Source organism: Monodelphis domestica, chromosome 4 (assembly GCF_027887165.1).
Source record: "Monodelphis domestica isolate mMonDom1 chromosome 4, mMonDom1.pri, whole genome shotgun sequence".
NCBI lineage: Eukaryota > Metazoa > Chordata > Mammalia > Didelphimorphia > Didelphidae > Monodelphis > Monodelphis domestica.
Genome location: NC_077230.1, coordinates 327,513,707 through 327,534,247, shown reverse-complemented (window position 1 = coordinate 327,534,247; position 20,541 = coordinate 327,513,707). Strand labels below are relative to the sequence as shown.

Here is a 20,541-nt window from a genome sequence, read left to right as displayed (position 1 = left end):
GTGGTGTCAAACTCAAATAGAAATGGAGACCACTCATCCATTAAGTAATGATCTCTGTAGGGTCACATGTTAACTTAGTAAAATACAAACTTTCTTTGGCATTTTAAATCTTTCACAGCTTCATTCCAGTGTATGTTTCCAGTTTTATATTTTATTCCTCTTTATGCACTCTGTGGGAAAATGAAACTCACTTACTTGCTGTTCTTTCTATGTAGCATATCATCTTTTGCCTCTACTTTTGCACAATCTGTCTCCCATTTCTGATATGTACTCTTAATTCACCTTCATTTCTTAAAATTCCTTAGCAGCTTTCAATACTTAGTTGGGTTCCTCAAGATGCTTTCTTACAAAATTCTTAGCTACTAGTGTTGCAGTCAACCTTTTATTTATTTATATATAATTTGTATTTTTTTATTAGTAAATGTTATTTTCTCAAATAGCATATAAGTTTTGTGAGGTGAAGGACTAACTCTTTTTTGTCTTCATAGACTGGGATTATACTATGAAGACAAAAAAAATAGTCAATCCACATGCTTGTGAATTGACAAAGATACTTTCTAAAATGTCTTCCAACTATGATTCTGGTAAATTTTTCTGTGGGAATTATTCTTTTCTACCTAAGGAAATTTTTGCTGGCAATGAAAGTTGAATTTGTAGAAGGAAATGCACAGCTGTATGGGAAGGGTGAGAACCAGGATAAATATGAGTTACACCATACATAATCAGGAAAAGAATTTTCTCTGAATGAATTCTGGAATGAGCAGATGCATGAAGAACTGGCAGATGGCCTGGTTATGGACACAAGACACACCACTTGTTAGAATTAGTGCCACCTTTGTATGTGTAAGTGCCATATGATGCTCCTTTTACATGGGTGAACCACACTTATACACTGCCTTTCAAATGAATGTTGAAAATATTTTCAGTATGGATAGTATGTCTGATTGCCAGGTTCTTTTTCTCAAGGCTTTTTAGTAATTCTGAATGGATTCTTAGACATGTGTAACTCAGCTGGATGGCAGCTGCTAAGCTTCCTGACAGTAGCTTAGTCTGGCTGCCTGAAATAGTTAAGGCTGTTTTACTAGTCAAGTATAATAAGAAACAATATGAAAGTTTCTTAAAATATAAAACTATTCAGTAGATCTTTGCTGCGATTGTGTTAGCATTACTTTTGACTGTTGAAATTACATTAGATAACATCTTTAAAGAGGCATCTAGGTTAAGTAGTAATGCCTTAGGCCTACTTCTCATTCCTGCTCTAGGTTAATGTGAATACCACTGCACGGGTGAGGATAAGGTTCCCCATCACTTATCTGATTATAACTGGAATGCTTCATCTAGACCATTTAGCTTCTTTGCCCTGCTGAAAACACAATATTTTTTCAGCTTCACTGTGCTCTGAATTTTATGTAGTTTTCCTTACCACTCCCCAGCTGCTAAATGACATGCAGGTTTTTGCTGAATTGCATTTTGTTGCATTAAATAAATGATTGAGACCCCACACCAGTTGGGTAAGCACATTTCCAATTGGAACATAGTAAACACTTTCATTTTTTGATAGTGAGTAAAGAAGGTCATATGTGTATAGGATCTGTAGGGATTTATGTTTGTTTAGCTATCTTTTTTGATACTTTAAATTTTTTTAAATTTAGATATGCTTTTCCTAATTTGACTAAAATTCTTTGGATCTTTTCAAAGCTATTTAATTTTCCCATTACCCTAGATTTGGGTTTGTATTTGTAGCCTGGCCCTTTAAATCAACAAAAACTAGTTCAAGCTCTGAATCATTAGTGGGAATTTCTTGGGTTGCTTTTGAACTGATCCATTGGTTAGGACTTTTCTAGGTTGTATGAAAGATTAAAGGATAAAGTGGAGAGTGCTATAGAGATTATACCCTCCTCAAATAAGCACTAAGGATTGGACCCAAATTTAACAATAATAAAAGCTCTTCAGATCTTTTATCTTTCTTCAGCTTTTCCAGACCCTTTTTGTTTTTAGTCACTTTCCATACCTTCTTTCAGCATTCCTACTCCAAGCAATGATTTCTTTCCTTGACTTTTCTTGACCCTTCTTCTTTTCACTTTATACTCTCACTTCCTCCTTTCTGTTTTTTTTTAATATTTATTTAAATAACTTGTCCAAAACAAACAAAAGAGATGGCAAAGGAAGAGGGACAAAAGAAAAAATGCACCTGAATATTACTGCAACTATTAAATTAACTTCCTTTACTAAGCTTTAATTTCAATAAAGTTCAACTCTTGCCTGCTTTGTGTTTTACTTGCCTTTATTGTGATTTTTGCCTTGCTTTTTTAATTAATACTAGATTTTCCATCTATCTTTTTTATCTAGTTTCCTTTCCTTGAGAAGTCATTTTAAGGCATTGAAAATAGTAGTATTGTTTGAAGAATTTCAGTTCTATGTTAGATCTATTAATTACTAACCATTTATATATCCTTAGTATCTGTCAATGGTATTTATCTTTCAGTAATTTAATTTAAGATGGTTGTGTGATAGCCTAACTACTTTTAATAAAAGGACAGGATCTTGAATACATATTCCTATTAGTTATTTACCTGGCATTACTGTTTCTACAACTGGAAAAAAACTTCAAGGTTAATATATTGCCAAGCTCTGCTTGTGATGACCATGACCTCTTGGTATAAATCAAGAAAGGTGAATAGTATAAGGAGAAGATGTTTAGCACTTCTTTGGAAGCACATTTCATTCAGTTTAATTGTCTTATTTTCTTCATATAATTTTCATGAACATTTTAAAAAATACAATTTTGTTATTTTTGAAATAATGGCTATAAAATTTGCTTTTTTTCCTTTTTGGTTATTATTCTTTTAGATATAGTGAGATTAAAAATTATAAATTCTAACAAAGTTTTTCTAACATGAAATGTAAGAATCTGAAAAAAAACTGACTTTATATTGACTAGGTTTGGATTATATTTAATTTTTAATAATGAAGTAACTATATGTCCTTTAATTAGCTTGAGAATTGCCATTGGTCAAATTATAAGTAGTTTGAAACAAATAAATACATACCTAATAAGGTTTCCAGTGTATAATATGACTTGTAACATACAATTTAAGTTTCATTGAGCCTTTTCATCTCTTTTCTGATGTGGACTCAATCTTTATCTTTCTTATTATTCTCAAATCTGAATATTCAACCTTTATCATCTCTTGTTTCACCAGTTATGAATCTAGAACTGAACCTAGATATTTGGCATATCCTATTCAACATTCTTGACAGAACTTATTATCTGCTTAAACCTATGACTTTTTCTGACATTCCCTTTTTCTTTTGAAGATAGTACCATTCTTCTGGTCACCTGGGTTGATAAGACACTTGTCTTTTTCCCTCACCCCCATCCAATCAATTATCAAGTCTTATAGATTCTACCTTTTAAGCATTTTTCATATCCCCTTATCTCTACTTACACCTTAATCACCCTAGTTAAAATACTCAACAGCTTTCTGTTGACCTATTTTAAGAGTCTCCTGATTGTTGTTTTTGCCTTTAGTCTCACCCCTCACCATTTTATCTTCCACATAAATTCCAATTTGGTATTCCTAATGCATAGATTTGACCATGTCATTCCTCTGTTTAAGAAACTTAAGTGGCTTCATGTTGCCTTTAGGATATCCCCATATTTAGAGCCTTTTACAGACTTCCCCTGCTTGTCTTTCCAGATATATTGCACAAACTATGGTTCAACTAAACTTCCCTCCTTCTGCTCCTTGTACACAACCCATCTCCTACACCTGAAACGCTGGAACTTAGCTCTCTTTCAAAGCTTAATTCAAGTGTCCCTTCTCTTAGGAGACCTGTCCTGATCTCCCCAATTATAAATATCCCCTCCCTCCAAAACATCACTATGCATTTATTTGATATATATCCTGTATGTACATATGAGCCAACACATATAATGTTTAGCTTCTTGTGGGCAACATGATTTTATTTTTGTCTTTGTATTCCTACTACCTGGCACATGTGGTGCATAGGAATTTGCAGAATCATTTAATGTTTTAAGAAAAGGCCAACAATTATCTTCTGTATTAAAGTAATATGGAAGTACTAAAACTTCATATCATCAGCATTCCCCCCTCCCCCCCCCCATTTTTTAAAATCAAGAGCTTAACCTGTTTGGATAGCCATGTATTGAATAAAGTTACTTCCTTTCTCTCAAATATCATAAGCTACTATAGTATGTAGTCTGTAGTGACCTAGCCAAACCTAAATAATGACAACTGAAATTAAATTTCCGTTTAAAATGTTTAATCTTAAACAACATATGAATAGTCTGTGCAAGCATGGGATACTAGATAGAGATCAAGCTTTGGTATTAACAGATGGGGGCATAGGCAATTCTTTTAGACTTCAAAATTTCTGGACAGTTATAAATCTGCATTGCTAGAATTCACTCTCCTAATTCCTAGACTCTTTCCATTACTCTCTTCTGGGTCTACTACCCAACTCATAGATTTCTTAGCCTAGTCTAATCTCATCCTTCTTTCTTCCAAGGCATACCTCATAAAGTTGCTATGTCCTTTCCCTAATTCATCAATCCCTCTTCCTTTACTAAAATAGTTTTCTACTTTTCTGCTTAATTGGAAGAACTTGGGATGGTAGGACTTAGAACTAAGAAGGCCCTTATACATCCCTTAGAGCAGAAGTTCTTTACTTTGGATTCATGAATTTGTTGTTTAATATTTTTATAACTGCATTTCAGCATTATTGGTTTCCTTTGTAATTATAGACACAGCATGGCATAATGGGAAGAGTTCTGGATTTAGTCAGAGGATCTAGCTCTAATACGATCACTTCCACTTACTACCTATTGTGACCTTGGGCAAATCACTTAAATTTTCTTGGGCCTCTTTTTTCTTATAATGAAAATGTTATGCATAGTGATCTCTAAGGTCCCCTTTAACTCTAAATTATTTAAATATTGCCAACAGCTTCAGTCACATGGTCTTTTTTTTTTTTTTTGGTAACTTAAAAAGGGTTTGAGATCTGTGTTTTAATTGTTTTGGGGGCAAAAAAACAAAACAACACTGTAATTATAACCTTTGACAAGTATTGGTCCAGAGTCAATAGTATTCCAGATTCACATGAGTCTAAGGCTCTTGAATGTGTGTGATTGTGATAAGAAGTTAAAAGGTATTCATATGGTATGACTCCAAGTCTTTGTTAATGGACTGAGTAAAATTTTTTTATGTAATTCTTACATGCTATGGTGATGACAGCAGTGGCACTGTATTTCCTGAGAGTTATACAAACACTATTGCAAGAAACAATGTTTTATAAATTCATCATTTCCTTCAAATTTTGGGTACTTTTCAACCTTATGGACATCACTAGTTGGCCCGTAGTGAATTATCAAACCTAACTTTACCTAATTATTTTTAATTTGCTCCCTATTTTCTCTATATTTTATGTTTGAACAGATAATAGAAAAAAATACATGTTTAAAGTATATAAATAACTGTCTTCCTTAAAAATACTTAGCTCCTATCTGCAAATAAAAACTTTTACTTGGCTCTGCTGTCTCGGCAAAAGTCAAGGAAAGAAAGAATAGCTAAATGGCACAGTGTATGACTGTGCAATGGATAAAGTAATGAGCTTGAAGCCGAGATCTGAGTTTAAATCTAGCCTGAAGACACTTATTAGTTCTGTTAGCCTGGGTAAGTCATTTGCTCTCTTGACTGCTTTGTTTTCCTCGACTGTGAAATAGCACTTATCCCAAACAACTGTTGTGAAAATCAAATGGGAAATTTGTGGATCATTTTGCACAGTGCCTGACACATAATAGGTATTTTATAAATGTATTTCTTTCTGCTTGTTTCCTTCCCTTCCTTATTGCCTTATGTCTTTCATTTACTCTTAAACCAAGAGTAGAACTATGTATTGATAGCTTCCACTTCCTCACCCATATCTATCTTCTAAATTTTGATCCTTCTAGTGTAATAAAACATTTTCTTGAGATAGTTACATTTTATTTGCCAAATCAAAAGGCCTTTTTTAGCTTTCATCCTTCTAGATGCTCCTGCAGCATTTAGCACTGTTTTATGTCTGTGTGTCTATTGTATGATAGGTACATTGTATGCCTATTGTTAAAAGATTTTCATAGTATTATATATACAATGTAATATATATTAAAAATTGGAAGCAACCTGTCCAGCAATGAGGGGATGATTTGTGGTATTTTAACAATAAGGCAACATGACAGTAATGGAGAGTTGGACTTGGCATCTGAAAAGATCAAACTTCTCTTACTGATTTGGCAACAGTGGGAGAGTCATTTGGCTCCTCTGTATCTCATCATCTAAATCAGAGAGCAGATGATCTGCCTGCATTGTTAAGGATCTGCCATTATGTTGTATATTGCTAGTATAATATATGTGTATATATGTATGGATTTATATAAAGAAATGCATACTGAACTTTATGAAGTACTTAAAATAAAAAAATAGAATAAAAATAAATTTATCCTTTAAGGCCAGATATGTAGACAAATTATAAAGAATGAGTACACAGAGAATCCTAATGGAAACTTTCTGGGAGTAACTAATCTAACGATAATTTATGCAGTTAAAATGAACTTTAAAACAAAGATAACCCTTCCCCTCAAAGAGTTTATAATCAAATGGATGAAGACGGCACACAAAAGGAAATTATAAAGAGGGGGAGGAGAAAAGGTACCTGATGTGGGGCCAACAATACTAGAGAAATCCCAAAGCAGTGTAGCTGATGGGAAATAGGTAGACAAAGTATGATGATCCCCTTCTTCAAATAGAGGCCCTGGCACCCATGACTCTACCTTCAGTCATAGAGTCTAATCACAGGGGTAGAGGGTACTTGTAATATGTGAGTACAAGACAGATTTCATCTTAGACTATAATGAATATTTCCTAATGATGAATCTTTTGGGGAAGGAAGGCATAATTGAGAGTACCATGGAAGCTCAAAAACTGGGTAGCTGGTGGGAAATGGGAAGAAAACAGAATTTGGCATATATATACACACACATACCAACCTTTGATCAGAATAGGTAGCTCTTGATTCCTTTTTGGCCATTTTGGACATAGAGTAATTTATTTGAATAGAGCTCACTCAACTCATTTAAACTTGTACAAACTGTCTTCTGTATTCCTGCATTTTCAAAGTTATCATAACACCATCTTTATCAAGCCTATGATGATTCCATGTGTAATTTGTATAAAATTTTCCTATTGATGTAACTGTTCTTTAGTATGCTTTAAATTTATTTGCAAGAATTGTAACTTCTTTTCCATAAAATTTACTCTTTCTTATTTAATACTTAATAGAATCCATAATGTTTTATGTTTTATATAACTAAAGAGTTAATTGAATGTACCTGATGTTTAGTCTTTGCTCTTAACGCATTCTTCTACAGACAAATAAGGAAGGAATTGACTTTTATTTTAATGATCCAAAAATTATGCCTCATTTTGGCTATTTCTAATAACTATGTAGATAGTAAAATAAATAAAACTATTTATAACAAATAAAACTGTAAACATTATTAGAAAGTAACTTATATTGTGCCTTTGATATGTAGTATTTTCCTGAAGGATTGCTTTGTACATTCAAATACAATTTTATTCAGAGTATAACATGGTAGATTTGTTTTTGAGATGTTAAAATGATCATGTTTGAACCTTATTTGCAAACAATTTATTTTCTTCTGGTTATAGGTTCTTTTGTTCTGCATCACAGCTGCCATGTACATGTTCTTTTTCAGGTAGGTATGTTTTTTTTTTAATAATAAACATTGCTATTTATAATACTTTAAAATGCCAACATATTTTAGCTCATTTTGTTACTTTACATTGCTTTGTAGAACAAAGACACTTTACACAGATGAGACAATGATTACCTTGAAAAGCTTAAGAACTTTATGTAATTTAATGTTCTGTATGTATTTATAATTAATTATCTCTTGTTTAGAAGATACTTTGTATTGATTTTGCTTTAAATATGAAAAGCTTTTGTGCTCCAAGCATGCCAGTTAGCAGTGTAGGAAAGGTATCATTGTAGAATGGCAAGCATATTATTATATTTGAAGCTAGAACTCATGTGTTTGACTCTGGGCTCTGTAATTTATTCTTATGTGACATGGGGAAAGTAAATTAATTTCCATCTTTGAAAAGGTGAAGTGACTTTTGATGATCTCTAAAATCCATTCTAGTTATAAAGTCTAGGATCCTAGTTTTTAAAAATGTTCATGAGGGTATAGATATGTCACCTTACTCCAAAGGTCCTTTTAGCATGTTTTAGATGAATAGTATGCAAAGTTTACTTTTTCTCTCTCCCTATTAATTTATTCCCTCCTCTTTCTGTATTATATATATATATATATATATATATATATCTTTGAGAAGAAAACAAAACAACAAAATAATTAGTTTCTCCAAATAATTTTCTGTTCTTTTATGCCTCTTTAATATGTATATGGCATGTTGTGTTTTTTTTCTTGTTACCTGGCAAAAGAAAGTGAATCCCTATTCCTAAGTAAATGCAACGTTTAATTAATGAAGGGTGATTTCCATCTCTTTAGTGATCTACATAAAACCCTTTGAAGACTTGAAACAATGTGTGAGAATAAAGAACTGTCACAACAAATACAGAAATATTTACTACATTAGGTTTGGGGTCGAAAGAGTGGGTATCAGTTGAATGTCTCAGGAATTTGTTTTCCTTTCTCAAAGATTATAATCATAGATGCTGTTCTTAAAATATTAAATATCTGACTGAATACCCTTCAAGCCTTAGAAATGAAAATTTCTCCATGAAACCATCAGACCTATTTTCAGATGTTACACATTGCCCTTATAAATAGTTCAATAAGCATTTGTTTGGTTTCTATATAATTATATGTTATACTAAGTATGTGGGGGTAACTATGTAGTGTAGATAAGACATAGTCTCTTCCTTCTTGTAACTAATAATCTACTTTATTGCAGGGATATGTTATACATAAATAACTAATGTGAAATAATACATGCTAAGTTACTAAAAGAAGTGCAGAAAAAGTAATACGTGAGGTCTGAGATGGGGAGTGATTCCCAACTGACATTAGAAAGATGCAACAAGCAGAACAGCAGAGAAGTGCAGTCATGAATTGCTTTATGTTGGAGGTGGCATATTAATTGTACTTTTAAAAAAAGATAGAGAAGAATTTAATAGGCAGAGTCACAACAGAAGGAAGTCATTCCAGACATAAGGAATCAGCATGAACAAAGTCACAGAGTTAGAAACTATATGATGATAAATAAATATCCTAGTTTGACTGAAATGTAGAATTAGATACAAATGCAAGAAAAATATTAATTGTGACTGGAATGGAGACACAGTATAATAGCACTAGATTGTGAAATACTTTGGGTGCTAGGTTATAGATTTTGTACTCTATTCAATAGAAAATTGAAAAGTATGGAAGCATTGTGAGAAGAATTTTAAGACCAGTGTATAAAGGAAGATTAGTCTACAACACTTTGAAAAGTAGATTTGGAAAGGTGGAGGAAGTAAAGGCAGGAAGACTTCTTAGTTATTGGAAGAGTACACATCAGTGTAATGAAGACTTCATACCTTGGGAAAGGTCTAGAGAATGGACTGGATATGAAATATACTGTGGTGGTAGAATGAATAGAAATTGTTAATACATTAGGGGTGTGTGTGTGGTGTGTGTGTGTGCACATGTGCATGTGCTCACACATCTGAGAGAGAGACAGACAGCAAAGATAAAGAGAGGAGAGAGAAAGAAAAAGAGACAGAAAAAGACAGAATGAGAAGTAAGAAAGTGAGAAAAATTTGGGAGAAGAGAAGAAGGATCATGATTAAACTTTGTTGAAGAAGATGAGAATTTAGAGAAAGTGCAAATAGGGGAGATTTGAGACAAATAATGTCTCAAAAGCCCAAAGAGAAATGATTATACAGAAAAAGGAAGTTGGGTATTTAGCTATGTCTTTTTTTTCTAAATCCCTACCTTCTGTCTTGTAACCAGTTCTGTGTATTGGTTCCAAGGCAGAAGAGTGGTAAGGGCTAGGCAATGGGGGTTAAGTGACTTGCCTAGGGTCATACAGCTGGGAAGTGTTTGATGCCAGATTTGAATGTAGGACTTCCCATCTCTAGGCCTGACTCAATCCACTGAGATACCCAGCTGCTCCCTTAGCTATGTCTTATGATGAGAAAGAACAATGGTGATGAAAATTGAAGAAGCCATTGGCTTTTGCATTGGGCACTGAAGATTTTTAAGAGAGTAATTTAAGCTCATTGGTGGCTAAGAAAGTCAGATTACAGACAGTTTTGGAGAAAATCTGTAAAATGTAAATGAAAAATGGGTATGAAATGTAGACTTTGGAAATATTTCACTTTTTAAAAAGTGTTTGACAGTAAATGGGAATCAGAAGACTTAATAGCTAGATAGGTTGGAAAAAACAATGAAAGTTTAATTAGGATTGCAGCAAAGTGAATATATCTATAGATCTGTGAGAAGAGGACTGTGAAGAAGCAATTGAAGACACCTGAGAGAAAAGGGTTCACTGCTAGAGCAAAATATTAGATGAGTCAAAAGGAAATAAGGCTTAGATAGAAGAATTAATCTTAATAAGGATTTATAGATAATATAGGTAAGAAGGGAGAGGCAAACATGCAACATTAACTAATTACCAGCCACTCATCAATCAATCAATCAACAAGCATTTATTAATGTTTCTATATACCAGTGCCTTTGCTAGGGGCTTAGGAGACAAATACTTATCTTATATTCTTCTCAGTTTTGTGGGGTGGGTTTTGGGTATTAAGAGATTGTGGATTGAGAAAAGACAGGGAATTAACATAGTTTTAGGATAGATGGGAGAAGCAATTACTAAAAATGAGGGAGGTGTGGTGTGACATTATAGTATACACTAACTACTCTCATCAGATCATGTCTCGAATACTGGAGTTGGTTCTAAGTGCTGTATTTTAAGGAAAAACATTGACAGCTGCTGAATTGTATTAATTTTAATTATCTAAAAAGAGTAGGTGGCAGAATATTAAAGCGTAGAAAGACTTCACCATTGACAAATTTATTTAGCTAGAGAGGTGGAAGGGAAGAGACAATTGATGGTTCAGGTGGGGATTATATTTTTAAATGTTGATAAGAAAGTTTACTAATGTAAGTAATGAGGGGAAGCTCAATATCATCAGCTGTTAAATGTAGGAAAGCAGTTTACCTTCAGGAGAACCTGTCACTTACACATGGCTACCATCCCAGACTCCTAGGCATGGTACTTACAGCACCATTTCTAATAGTGCCTTCATAGATCTGACAAGAAATCATCATTTATTAGAGCTCACACTTAAGGTGATTTGTTTTTACCTAAGCAATATAAATAAATATATTTGTAGCTAAGACATTAATCAGTTCATTCACTACATTTGGTATTTTTACCTTTTGAACTTTTTTTTTATATTAGTTGCTTTGGTCTGGCAAACCCAGAAAATATTTGATTCCATTTTCAGTTAATTTGCCTTTTGAAAGAAGGATTTCATGAAGTTTGTGCTGTTTGTTCTACTAAAGAAATAGGCTAAAACAAAAAAGATAATATATAAAGTTTCAAGATGTGGGTTCTTAAACTCAGAAGGATGGTAAAGGAATCATTGGTATTTTATGTCAGTCACTAGTGACTGAACATCATTGCAGCTGTTCAGTGCTCTCTGAAATTTTATAGTCTATCTCCTCTTAATGAATATGTCTCCATTACCAAATATACTCTTACTGCCCCTGCATTTTCAATTATAGAAGAACAGGTCAGGAATAAAGTAACCTTTGGTCTCAACTATCTCCCAGAGTCTCTCTGCTGGTCAGTGTGATAGAAGTTGTGGATATAGAGGAAAAATGATCTCACAATCTTTTGAAACATAAAAATTTATTATCTAATATTATCTAATAGAGTATTACTAGTAGGAAAGGAAGTAGATAGATACAACTAATATGATAAATTATAATAAAAGATAGTAGATCACTACAGGGGTTCAGGAAACAGGAATCTAGTGTGAAAACAGATGTAGAAGGAGAACCAACTGTATAATGTGTTCTGATACAAAACTCCAAAATAACCAGTTTGCTGGAAGTTATTTTCTTATTATAGTCATAAAAGTGCTTCTTAATAATAATAACTTTAATATATATTTTAGAAAGCCCAGTATAGAATTCTGCATTCATACATAGTTGTTTGAATTTCATTCCTTTCTTTAGATTAACTCCATAGGAAGAGGGACTGTTTTTGCCTCACTTTGTATCCCTAGCACTTAACACATTCCCTGAGATATAGTGGATATTTAGTAAATGCTTTTTGACTTGTAATTCAGATTTCATTTGTCTGTGCATGTAAGGATTCCATGAGGAGGTAACACCTCTCATGCTAGCACTTAGAATTAGGAAGTTCTCTGGATTATTGATTGAGAGAGCCCTAGGGAAGCTTAGAACTGAGGTATGACTTGGCAAAATCACCTTTCCCGATGGGTTTAAGTTACATCTGTAAAGGCCAGTTGATTCCTGACACCCTCTATAATTCCAAATGCTAGTGGTTGATTTTATCTTTTTAGGTTTTCTGTACCATAGTTGGATCCCAGCGTTAAGGACATTGTTGTAGTGTTAAGTTCTATTGGTTTAATAGTTTACCAAGCTATAATTCTCAAGAGGATAGATAGGAAAAGTTATGTCTCAACTTTGGGATTTGAAAGTTTTACCTTGAGCATATCAAACTCACTGGGCAAAAGAATCAACTTGATTTTGATTTGATAATTTTCTTGTCTTAATCTTAAGTACACTTCATGTATTGTAAGGAGACCTTTCAAAAAATGAGAACTTTATCTTGTTCTGACTCTTAAAATTCAAAATATGAATAAATTTAATACTTTATTATATGCTTGGATGTATCTTCATTAGGTATTTGGTTGTGGTTGATGAATTCTTGGTAGTTGTAACTAGGGGATCTCTAAGAGGAGTTTAAATGTCTAGGCGTCTGACAAACAGATCTTTAGGGCAGAGTTGAGGATAAGGACAAGACCAAAAGGATTCTAAAATAAAGTGGTAACTAAGAAGGGTCTGAGGTCAAAGACCCCAAGTCTGTTGTGCATAAGGAGCCTTGTTGTTTAGGGACCCTAAAATGTGGCCAGTCAGTGGGTCCTTGGGAATAAGGTTCTGGATTGTGGTTTGTAAGTCCTGGAATGTTGGTGAGTTATAAAGGACCTCAAAATTCATGAATCCTGTGTTACAATCTAAGCTTCTTAAGGACAGGTCATTTTGAATATTTCACACTTAAATTGTTGGATAGCTTCCTTAAAAAATCTAACACTTAACATTAAATTACTAATATCTCTGATAGAGTTTGGTTTAAATAAAGCCTAGAGAAAAATTTGTTGCATAAAATAAAAAAATTTAAAAACTGTTGCAATATGAAAAGCACTGTGATGTATATATAGGTTAGATCCTGCTATGAAAAAGGAGTTGTCTTTCAGGATTCATTCATACCACTTGGCCAAGCAAAGGCTGTTAGAACAGTTGATCCTTATGGTTGTACTTCAGAGTAAGTGCAGGAATTTCACACAATATTTGCTTGGAAATATTTTAGAAATTCAATTGCTTAAGTAGGGGAAGATATCATCTAAGTTCCAAATAGCATTTATGCCTACTTTTGCAGCCTGCTTTGAGGAGAGGTAGGTGAAAAGGTTACATACAGTAAGAGAAGTTGTACTAAATAAGCAATGTTTCCTGATCAGAGCAGGAAGGAGAGTGAAATTTATTTCATTGAGGAGAAATTTAGGAATAGATGATTTTTCTGAATGAGCAGCCCTTCAGATGATAGTTTCAAAACTGTTTTCTTTCCTTAAAATTTTTTACTGTTATATTTTTGTATTTTGCCTTCATTTCCAAATATATTCTTTTCCAGCTGCTCCAAAGGGAATGTTCCTTTGAGGAAAAAATTAAAAAGGGGCAAGGGGGAACAGGTTCAGTACATCAACTGCCCCACATTTTATATAATGCTATAAACCCATAATTTATACCTCCTCCCTTCATTTTCAATTCTTTTTCCCAAATGATTTTCCAAAACTAACAGATCATGAAGATTATGAATTTATCTACCATGTACAATAATCTTAGTATTTTGAATTTCAACTTATTGGTCAGTGCCAAGGATTATGTAATACTTTTGAGGAAATCCCTTTACAGATTTCTACAAAAAAAGATTTTACAAACTATGGGAGAAACATGACCCTGTCATTGTATTCCTGGTTTCACTGTGGTGAGTAGAAGCTACCTCCATAGCCCTCTTCTTACTACCTCAGTCTTGGGCATTCTTTTTAATAATTGCTGTTTCTCTGTTTTTACTTCATCAGTGTGTACAGAAGTGTCATAACTGACAGATGGTCATAGGACATTATTTGCTGTTAAGTAAATAAAACTGGTCAGAAGCAAAGGCAGTATTGTTTATTTAGGCTTTATTTTTGATTCTAGAGAGTGATTTTATATGGAGAATAATTATGAAAAACATTTTAGAGAAAATAAGAAGCAAAATGGTGAAAAGGATAGAATAATGGTCTTAGACTCAATAAAACTTGGATTCCAAATTCACTTCTGCCTCTTACTAGTTATATGAATCTACTTTACTTCTCAGTATTTCTGGCAGCTTCATAGCACTTATCTACTATGTCATGGAAAAAGGGTAGAGTTGCAATTGGTGGACAGATTTCCTATAGTTAGAATTTCCTATCCTGGTGAAATCATAGATTCTTTGTATATGCAGTCTTTGAATTTTTCATTAAAAATTGAGAATATCTACAATTTTTAAATCTAATATAAAAGAATCAGTTTGTAAACTTTGTAAAACAAAAACATTTTATGGAAGTAAACTTTCATGGTTATCCTGAGAAAAGAATATATTTTAAACCATTTTAAACTCAGTATGTCTATTTTAAGCAGTTATATATTTAGTAATCATTCAGATTATACAAGGTACTTATTTTGCCTAATGTGTCAAAAATTGGGTCCTTTTAAATTGAATTGTCAGTAGCTCATAGATCTAGAACTTTACAAAATATTAATTAATGATTGATCAGTTCTGGTCCTCTAGAAAAGAGGAAGCCCATAACTCCCTCTTCACAGTAAAGATGTGTAGGGGCTTCAAGTATAGAATTTTTTTATACTGTTACCTCTTGACTTTTATTTTTTTAAAAAGGGTAGGGGTTTGATTTTGTTTTTGTGAGTTTTTCTTTTTATTCTTTCTTTTTTTTTGGTTACCATGCAGGCTTCAATGGAAAGAGGTGGAGATATATTAAGAAATTATTCTGATGTTAAAGATGAAAGTAAACATCAATTGAAAAAAATGAAATAAGATGAATGGTATTATAATATGTGATAATACTTTCAGTGTAATTACAAGAAATCTAAGTAGAAACTCTCTCCACATACCTCAAGAAAATCCAGCAATTAAATCAGTTATATAGTCAAAGTCCCAGACTGGTTGTCAAGGTAATTAATCCTAAGACTATCTAGGGCTGTTTCACAAAAGACATGTCTTAATTCATTGGATCTAAACATTGGAAAAGTGCATTTAAAGGTACAAACGAATACAAATTTTAAAAATATTTGCTATGTTATGATAGACTTTCAGGGGAGAAGAAGGATTTAGCAATCTCTTCACTGGACCAGGTCCAGGAAATAGATTTTTATTTTTATTGTTATTGTTTTTGCCCAGATCATGCTTAAGAAAACAGCAATATTTGTCTGGTTGAAGAGCCTGTAAAATCTTGGAAGCAGGATGACTATTAATGGATTAATTAGTATTTTTACAGTTATTTAATGCTAAGTATAAAAGAAAGGAAACTGAGAAAGGCCTGACCATCATCTTCTGTTGGATTCAAGTAGAAAGACTTTTGATTTCTGTTAAATTCTTTTTTAAGTGCTGCCTCAAAATTTTCTAAGACTTGATTCAGCAAACACCTTTATATTGAATTGAATTTTGTGAAATCTTTAGCTAATCTATGGGGCTTTTGAGCTGAAGAAACATTTTAGTGTTAGATTTCCTCTAACTGTCAAAATTTTGAAAAAATTATCTGACATTTTTGACATACCTGTCTCTCTATATCTGACTTTTTTATTCTTCAAAACATTTTAAGCTCTTTGAAACTAGTATAATTCTTGGCTCATCCCCCTCCAATGCCCACTTAATCTGTGAAGCCAAGCCCTCTGAGGACAGCTGGCTGCTTCTCCTATCAGTGTTTTAGGGGTAATTTTAGGTTTGGGATATGGATTTTTAAATAATAATTATTATTGTTACTAAAGTCCATAAAGCTCTACAAGTGTGTTTCTCCATTGATTTTCAATTGACATCAATTAACCAACCGGATTTTATTAACTTTCAGAAAGGTGTATTTATTTACCAAGATGCTGTAATTAAAAAGTTGGGTACAATGTATACACCCAAAGCAGGAGCATGCTTTCCCCTAAGTACATACACTCAAGCAGAGAGAGCATATATGGTAAAGGGATAACACACAATTCCTAGAATTTCTTTGTGAGGTTCTTATGAAGTTTCTCTAAAATACAGTGTAGCTTTCCTGTGGAATCCTTGAAGAATCCTGAAGCTCCCTTTCCTCAGTATGTCTTAGTAGGCTTTGACTTTGCTGTGTGCTTTTTCAGGGATGCTGCCAGATTCCTGGGAGAAATCTCAAGATCTTTGAGGTTCATGTGATTCTCTTCTGATTACAAGAGTTGGGAGAGAAACACTTCCTGCATCATTCCTTTTGCCAGCCAAGTGATTCCCTCCTAGGAGGTGCTGGACTTTAGTTTCCTTTACTCTGGCCTTTCATTGAGATGCTTGCTATTTGATATAAAGTCCTATAAGGCATGACTGAATCTCCTTAACTATTCTCAATATACTTAATCTGTAGTCATTTGATTCCATCAATTGGTTTTTACTCCTTCCAAATTAACTAGGGACTTTTTACACAGTTTAAAAAGCCTTTGATTGTTTTTTATTGCAAAGGTATTCTTACATGTTTAAGCTAGTTACTTTAAGTGAAGTAGAGTAATTAATTCAATCAGTTCCTCCCTTTACACTGGCTTAAGCTGTTGCTGGAGTTGTGAATTGGGTTTGTCTTTTTGAAAATCAGTGTAGAATTATACCATAAAGTTCATTTTCTTTGACCACTGCTGGCATCATGCCTTAAGTAGCTTATAGTTAAAAGACCTAGTTATTATAAAAAATAGTGAAAGCTGCACTATTTGTAATGGCAAAAATAAATTGTTCAATGGACTGTTAAACAAATTGTTAAACAACTGGGGAATAGCTGAACCAGTTATATTACATTAATATAATTGAATATAATTATACTGTAAGGAATCATGACTGTAAAGAATTTAAAGAAATATAAGATTTTCCTGACATAATAAAGAGTGGGAGATAAAACAGAATGGCCATAACTATTCAGTGCCCGGAAGATAAATTTAGAAGGTATCATAGAATCAATATTAGTTTGCTGTTACTTTGTCCTGTTTAGCAGTCAGATCTTTTGTTTTAAATAATCCATAATTAATCTTATTGTTGCATGTTTTATTAATGTATTTATGCTATATTCACTTCCCAGTAGTCCTCCCTTTGGAAGGGGAATACCATGATCTTCTCTCTTAAAAAATATGGAATCTGTTATTCCTTATCTGGGAATTCCCTCTTCCAATGTAGTCAAATTAGCATTGCTATAGGACTTCTAGAGATGGCTGACTAGCAAATGTTAAGTGATTTTTCTCAGTCTCATCTAGTCAGAATTTGAACCCAGGTCTTTTACAGGCCAAACTATACTTTCTCCTTAGAACAGCAAAAAAAGCACAAGTAAAAATGGGAGTAACAGATTAGATAAAAGACCACATCCATAATTGACCATTACTATACTGAAAGAAAAGGAGTATATCCAATCATTGAGTCATCTGGAGCCAATATTGAACACTGTATTTAATCTGAGTTCTGTTGTCTTTTAGTGTTGCCTTCTTTTACATTACTGTCATTGTTTACAGATAAAGAAAGAGGTGAAGTGGCATTGTATGATAAAGCAGTTTAATGGCAGAGTGCAAATTAGAACCCATATTTCTTGACAGTCCAAGGCTTTTTCATATTTTTATGTTTTGCCTCCTCAACTACACTCTGATTTGTAAAGTTGGTAATTTTTGAATATTATCATTTGGTAATGTGCCAGTCTAAATATTTAAAACTTCGCTTTATTGTGATATTTTTGCATTTATAATATGGTACTATTTTTAGAAAGTAATTCAATTGACTTATTTCACAAACTTTCTTTCATATACAGATACAATGTAGTAAAAGTTAATTTTCATTATGTATATTATATTCAGGGATCCCTAGGAATTGAAGAGATGTCACAAATTTAAAGTGCCTCAAATGTATTGAACTCCCCTTACTTCAATATGTTGTATCCCAATTTATAATTCTCAGTTCTGTTCAGCAAAAATTTATTATATATTATCTATGTTCCAGACACTGTGCTAGATGATAGCTCTTTTTGTTTTTTTAAGTTACAACAAGAAATCTTTTGCTCTCAGGTAGCAGTATCTAGTACTTCAGGGAGAAGATATGCATACAGATGATCATAATGTAATAGAAGGTCACTGTGATAAGTGTCAAGGAAAGCATCAGCCACAGTGCTCTTAAGTGGCATACCTGCATGTTTCATGGCTTAAGCCAGAGAAGATATTCACTACCTATAGAGAATCTGTGCAGAAATTATAGCCGTAAAGCAGACTGAGAATATATTTTCCACCATTATCAGTTTTCAGCACAGATTCTATTTCAGATATGTGACTGAGTCAGTGAACCAAAGGTGTTTACCTGCAAGGTGAGCTAGTAGAAATGGGAGAAGCTTTTAAGTTCTAAAATTTCAGCTGTCTCTATCTAGAGCCATCCCTGGAGGAAGGAAAAGTGGGTCTCCTCCCTTTTTTAAAGTTTCCTCTGTCAATCACAAAGGCTCTTTGTCCTAGTAGAGCATTGATGGGGACTGTTCTTTGGCTGTTTATCATGTTCCTGTCATCCTTAAAATGCAGAATAAAAGGGGGAGGGGTTGAACAGCTTCTGGTTCTCAGGCCTTGGAGAATAAGTTGCTTGTAGTTGTGTGGGACCTCTGAATCCCAGCTGCCCTGGAATGCTTTCTGAAGTGATTTGATCACCAACAATGTGGTACATAACCCTTATGATTTTGAGTTCCTAAGGCACTGTTCAGAACAAGGCTGATATTACAAATCAGATGATGGAAAAGCAATCGAGCTTCACGGATTTGATTTCTTCCTTTGATCCTGTCACAAAAGCTCTAAGCTCTTAGGTTGGAAACAGTTGAAGCCTTAACTTTCAGCTATTTTCTGCCATTATTGGGAAGAATTACTTGCATTTGATCATTCTATTTTATTATGTTTTCTGAGCTGTTTTTGATATAGTTGGTTCTAATCAGTACTTACGAAAGAATTAAAATTGCCTTCCTAATCAAAAAGTTTAAAAACTATCAGCTCTTTCTGTCTCCCAAGAAAGAGTGATTCATCAGCTTCTCAGACTTTGGAGGGAGATTTGTTGGAGTAGGCAGAGAATTGGTCATTTTCTTCCTCACGATTGTCCTTATTTCTGTTCTCTTTATGATTTGAGTTTGGAAAAATGTTTTCCTCTTACCTTTTTACTACTCATCATGTGTTTGAATTTATGTGTTTGAATTAATGACAAAACACAATTATCAAAAGGATCATTTATTAAGGGGAAGAATGAGAAGAATTGGTTAGAACAAGACTTTTATGAGTTGTGTATAGTTGTTGCATTAGTTTCAGTAGATTAAATTGCACGAATTAGCCTTTTCTTGTTCAATGTAGGGCCGTATTAGATAAATCAAGTGGTATTTTTTTTCCTTTTTTACACAGAGTTATCCATCATTATGAAAAAGAAGGCAGGACCAATTTTCAGTGAGATTTTTTTACTTTTCTTTTTGGAAACTTGTAAAATTCAAAATGGAGACTAAATGAGAACGGAAAAGCAAATCTTATCAGGAGAGGTATTTCTTTCTCCCAAGTCACTCATGTTCAGCTGGATAAAGTTATCAATTGAAATATAGCATAGTTGTGTTATAAAGATATTTTGTAGTCAGAGAATTTGACTATCTATTTACTTAGCAATATATTCCAATGGCTCACAATTTTTTTAAGTCAAGACATTCCATCTTTTATTCTAAATTTCTCTTACTGCTATGTAAGTTGATTACGTATTTTCTTATCTTTAGTGGAAACAGAGAACAGCTATTCATATAATCTCTCTAGTTATTGAAGTTTGTTATTAAGTTCTAGTATCCTTTTCTAAACCAGTTTCTTCCTTTTTATCGTAAAGAATAACAATGCTATTCCAGTGACATTTACACATTTGCTTTCAATGGGACCATTGGAACTGTTTCTCAAATTGTAAATTGTTGACTATGGAT

General features: G+C 33.2%; 1 protein-coding gene across 2 annotated transcripts in view; it reads left to right on the top strand.

Moving 5' to 3' along the window:
* TMEM135 (transmembrane protein 135) overlaps positions 1 to 20,541 on the top strand; it is a 377,165-nt gene that overhangs the window by 236,325 nt on the left and 120,299 nt on the right. For both annotated transcript variants that reach the window (XM_001376587.5, XM_056794888.1), the window contains exon 6: positions 7,731 to 7,777. In XM_001376587.5, the coding sequence (XP_001376624.1) occupies positions 7,731 to 7,777 (47 nt within the window). The remainder of the gene's footprint in view (positions 1 to 7,730; positions 7,778 to 20,541) is intronic.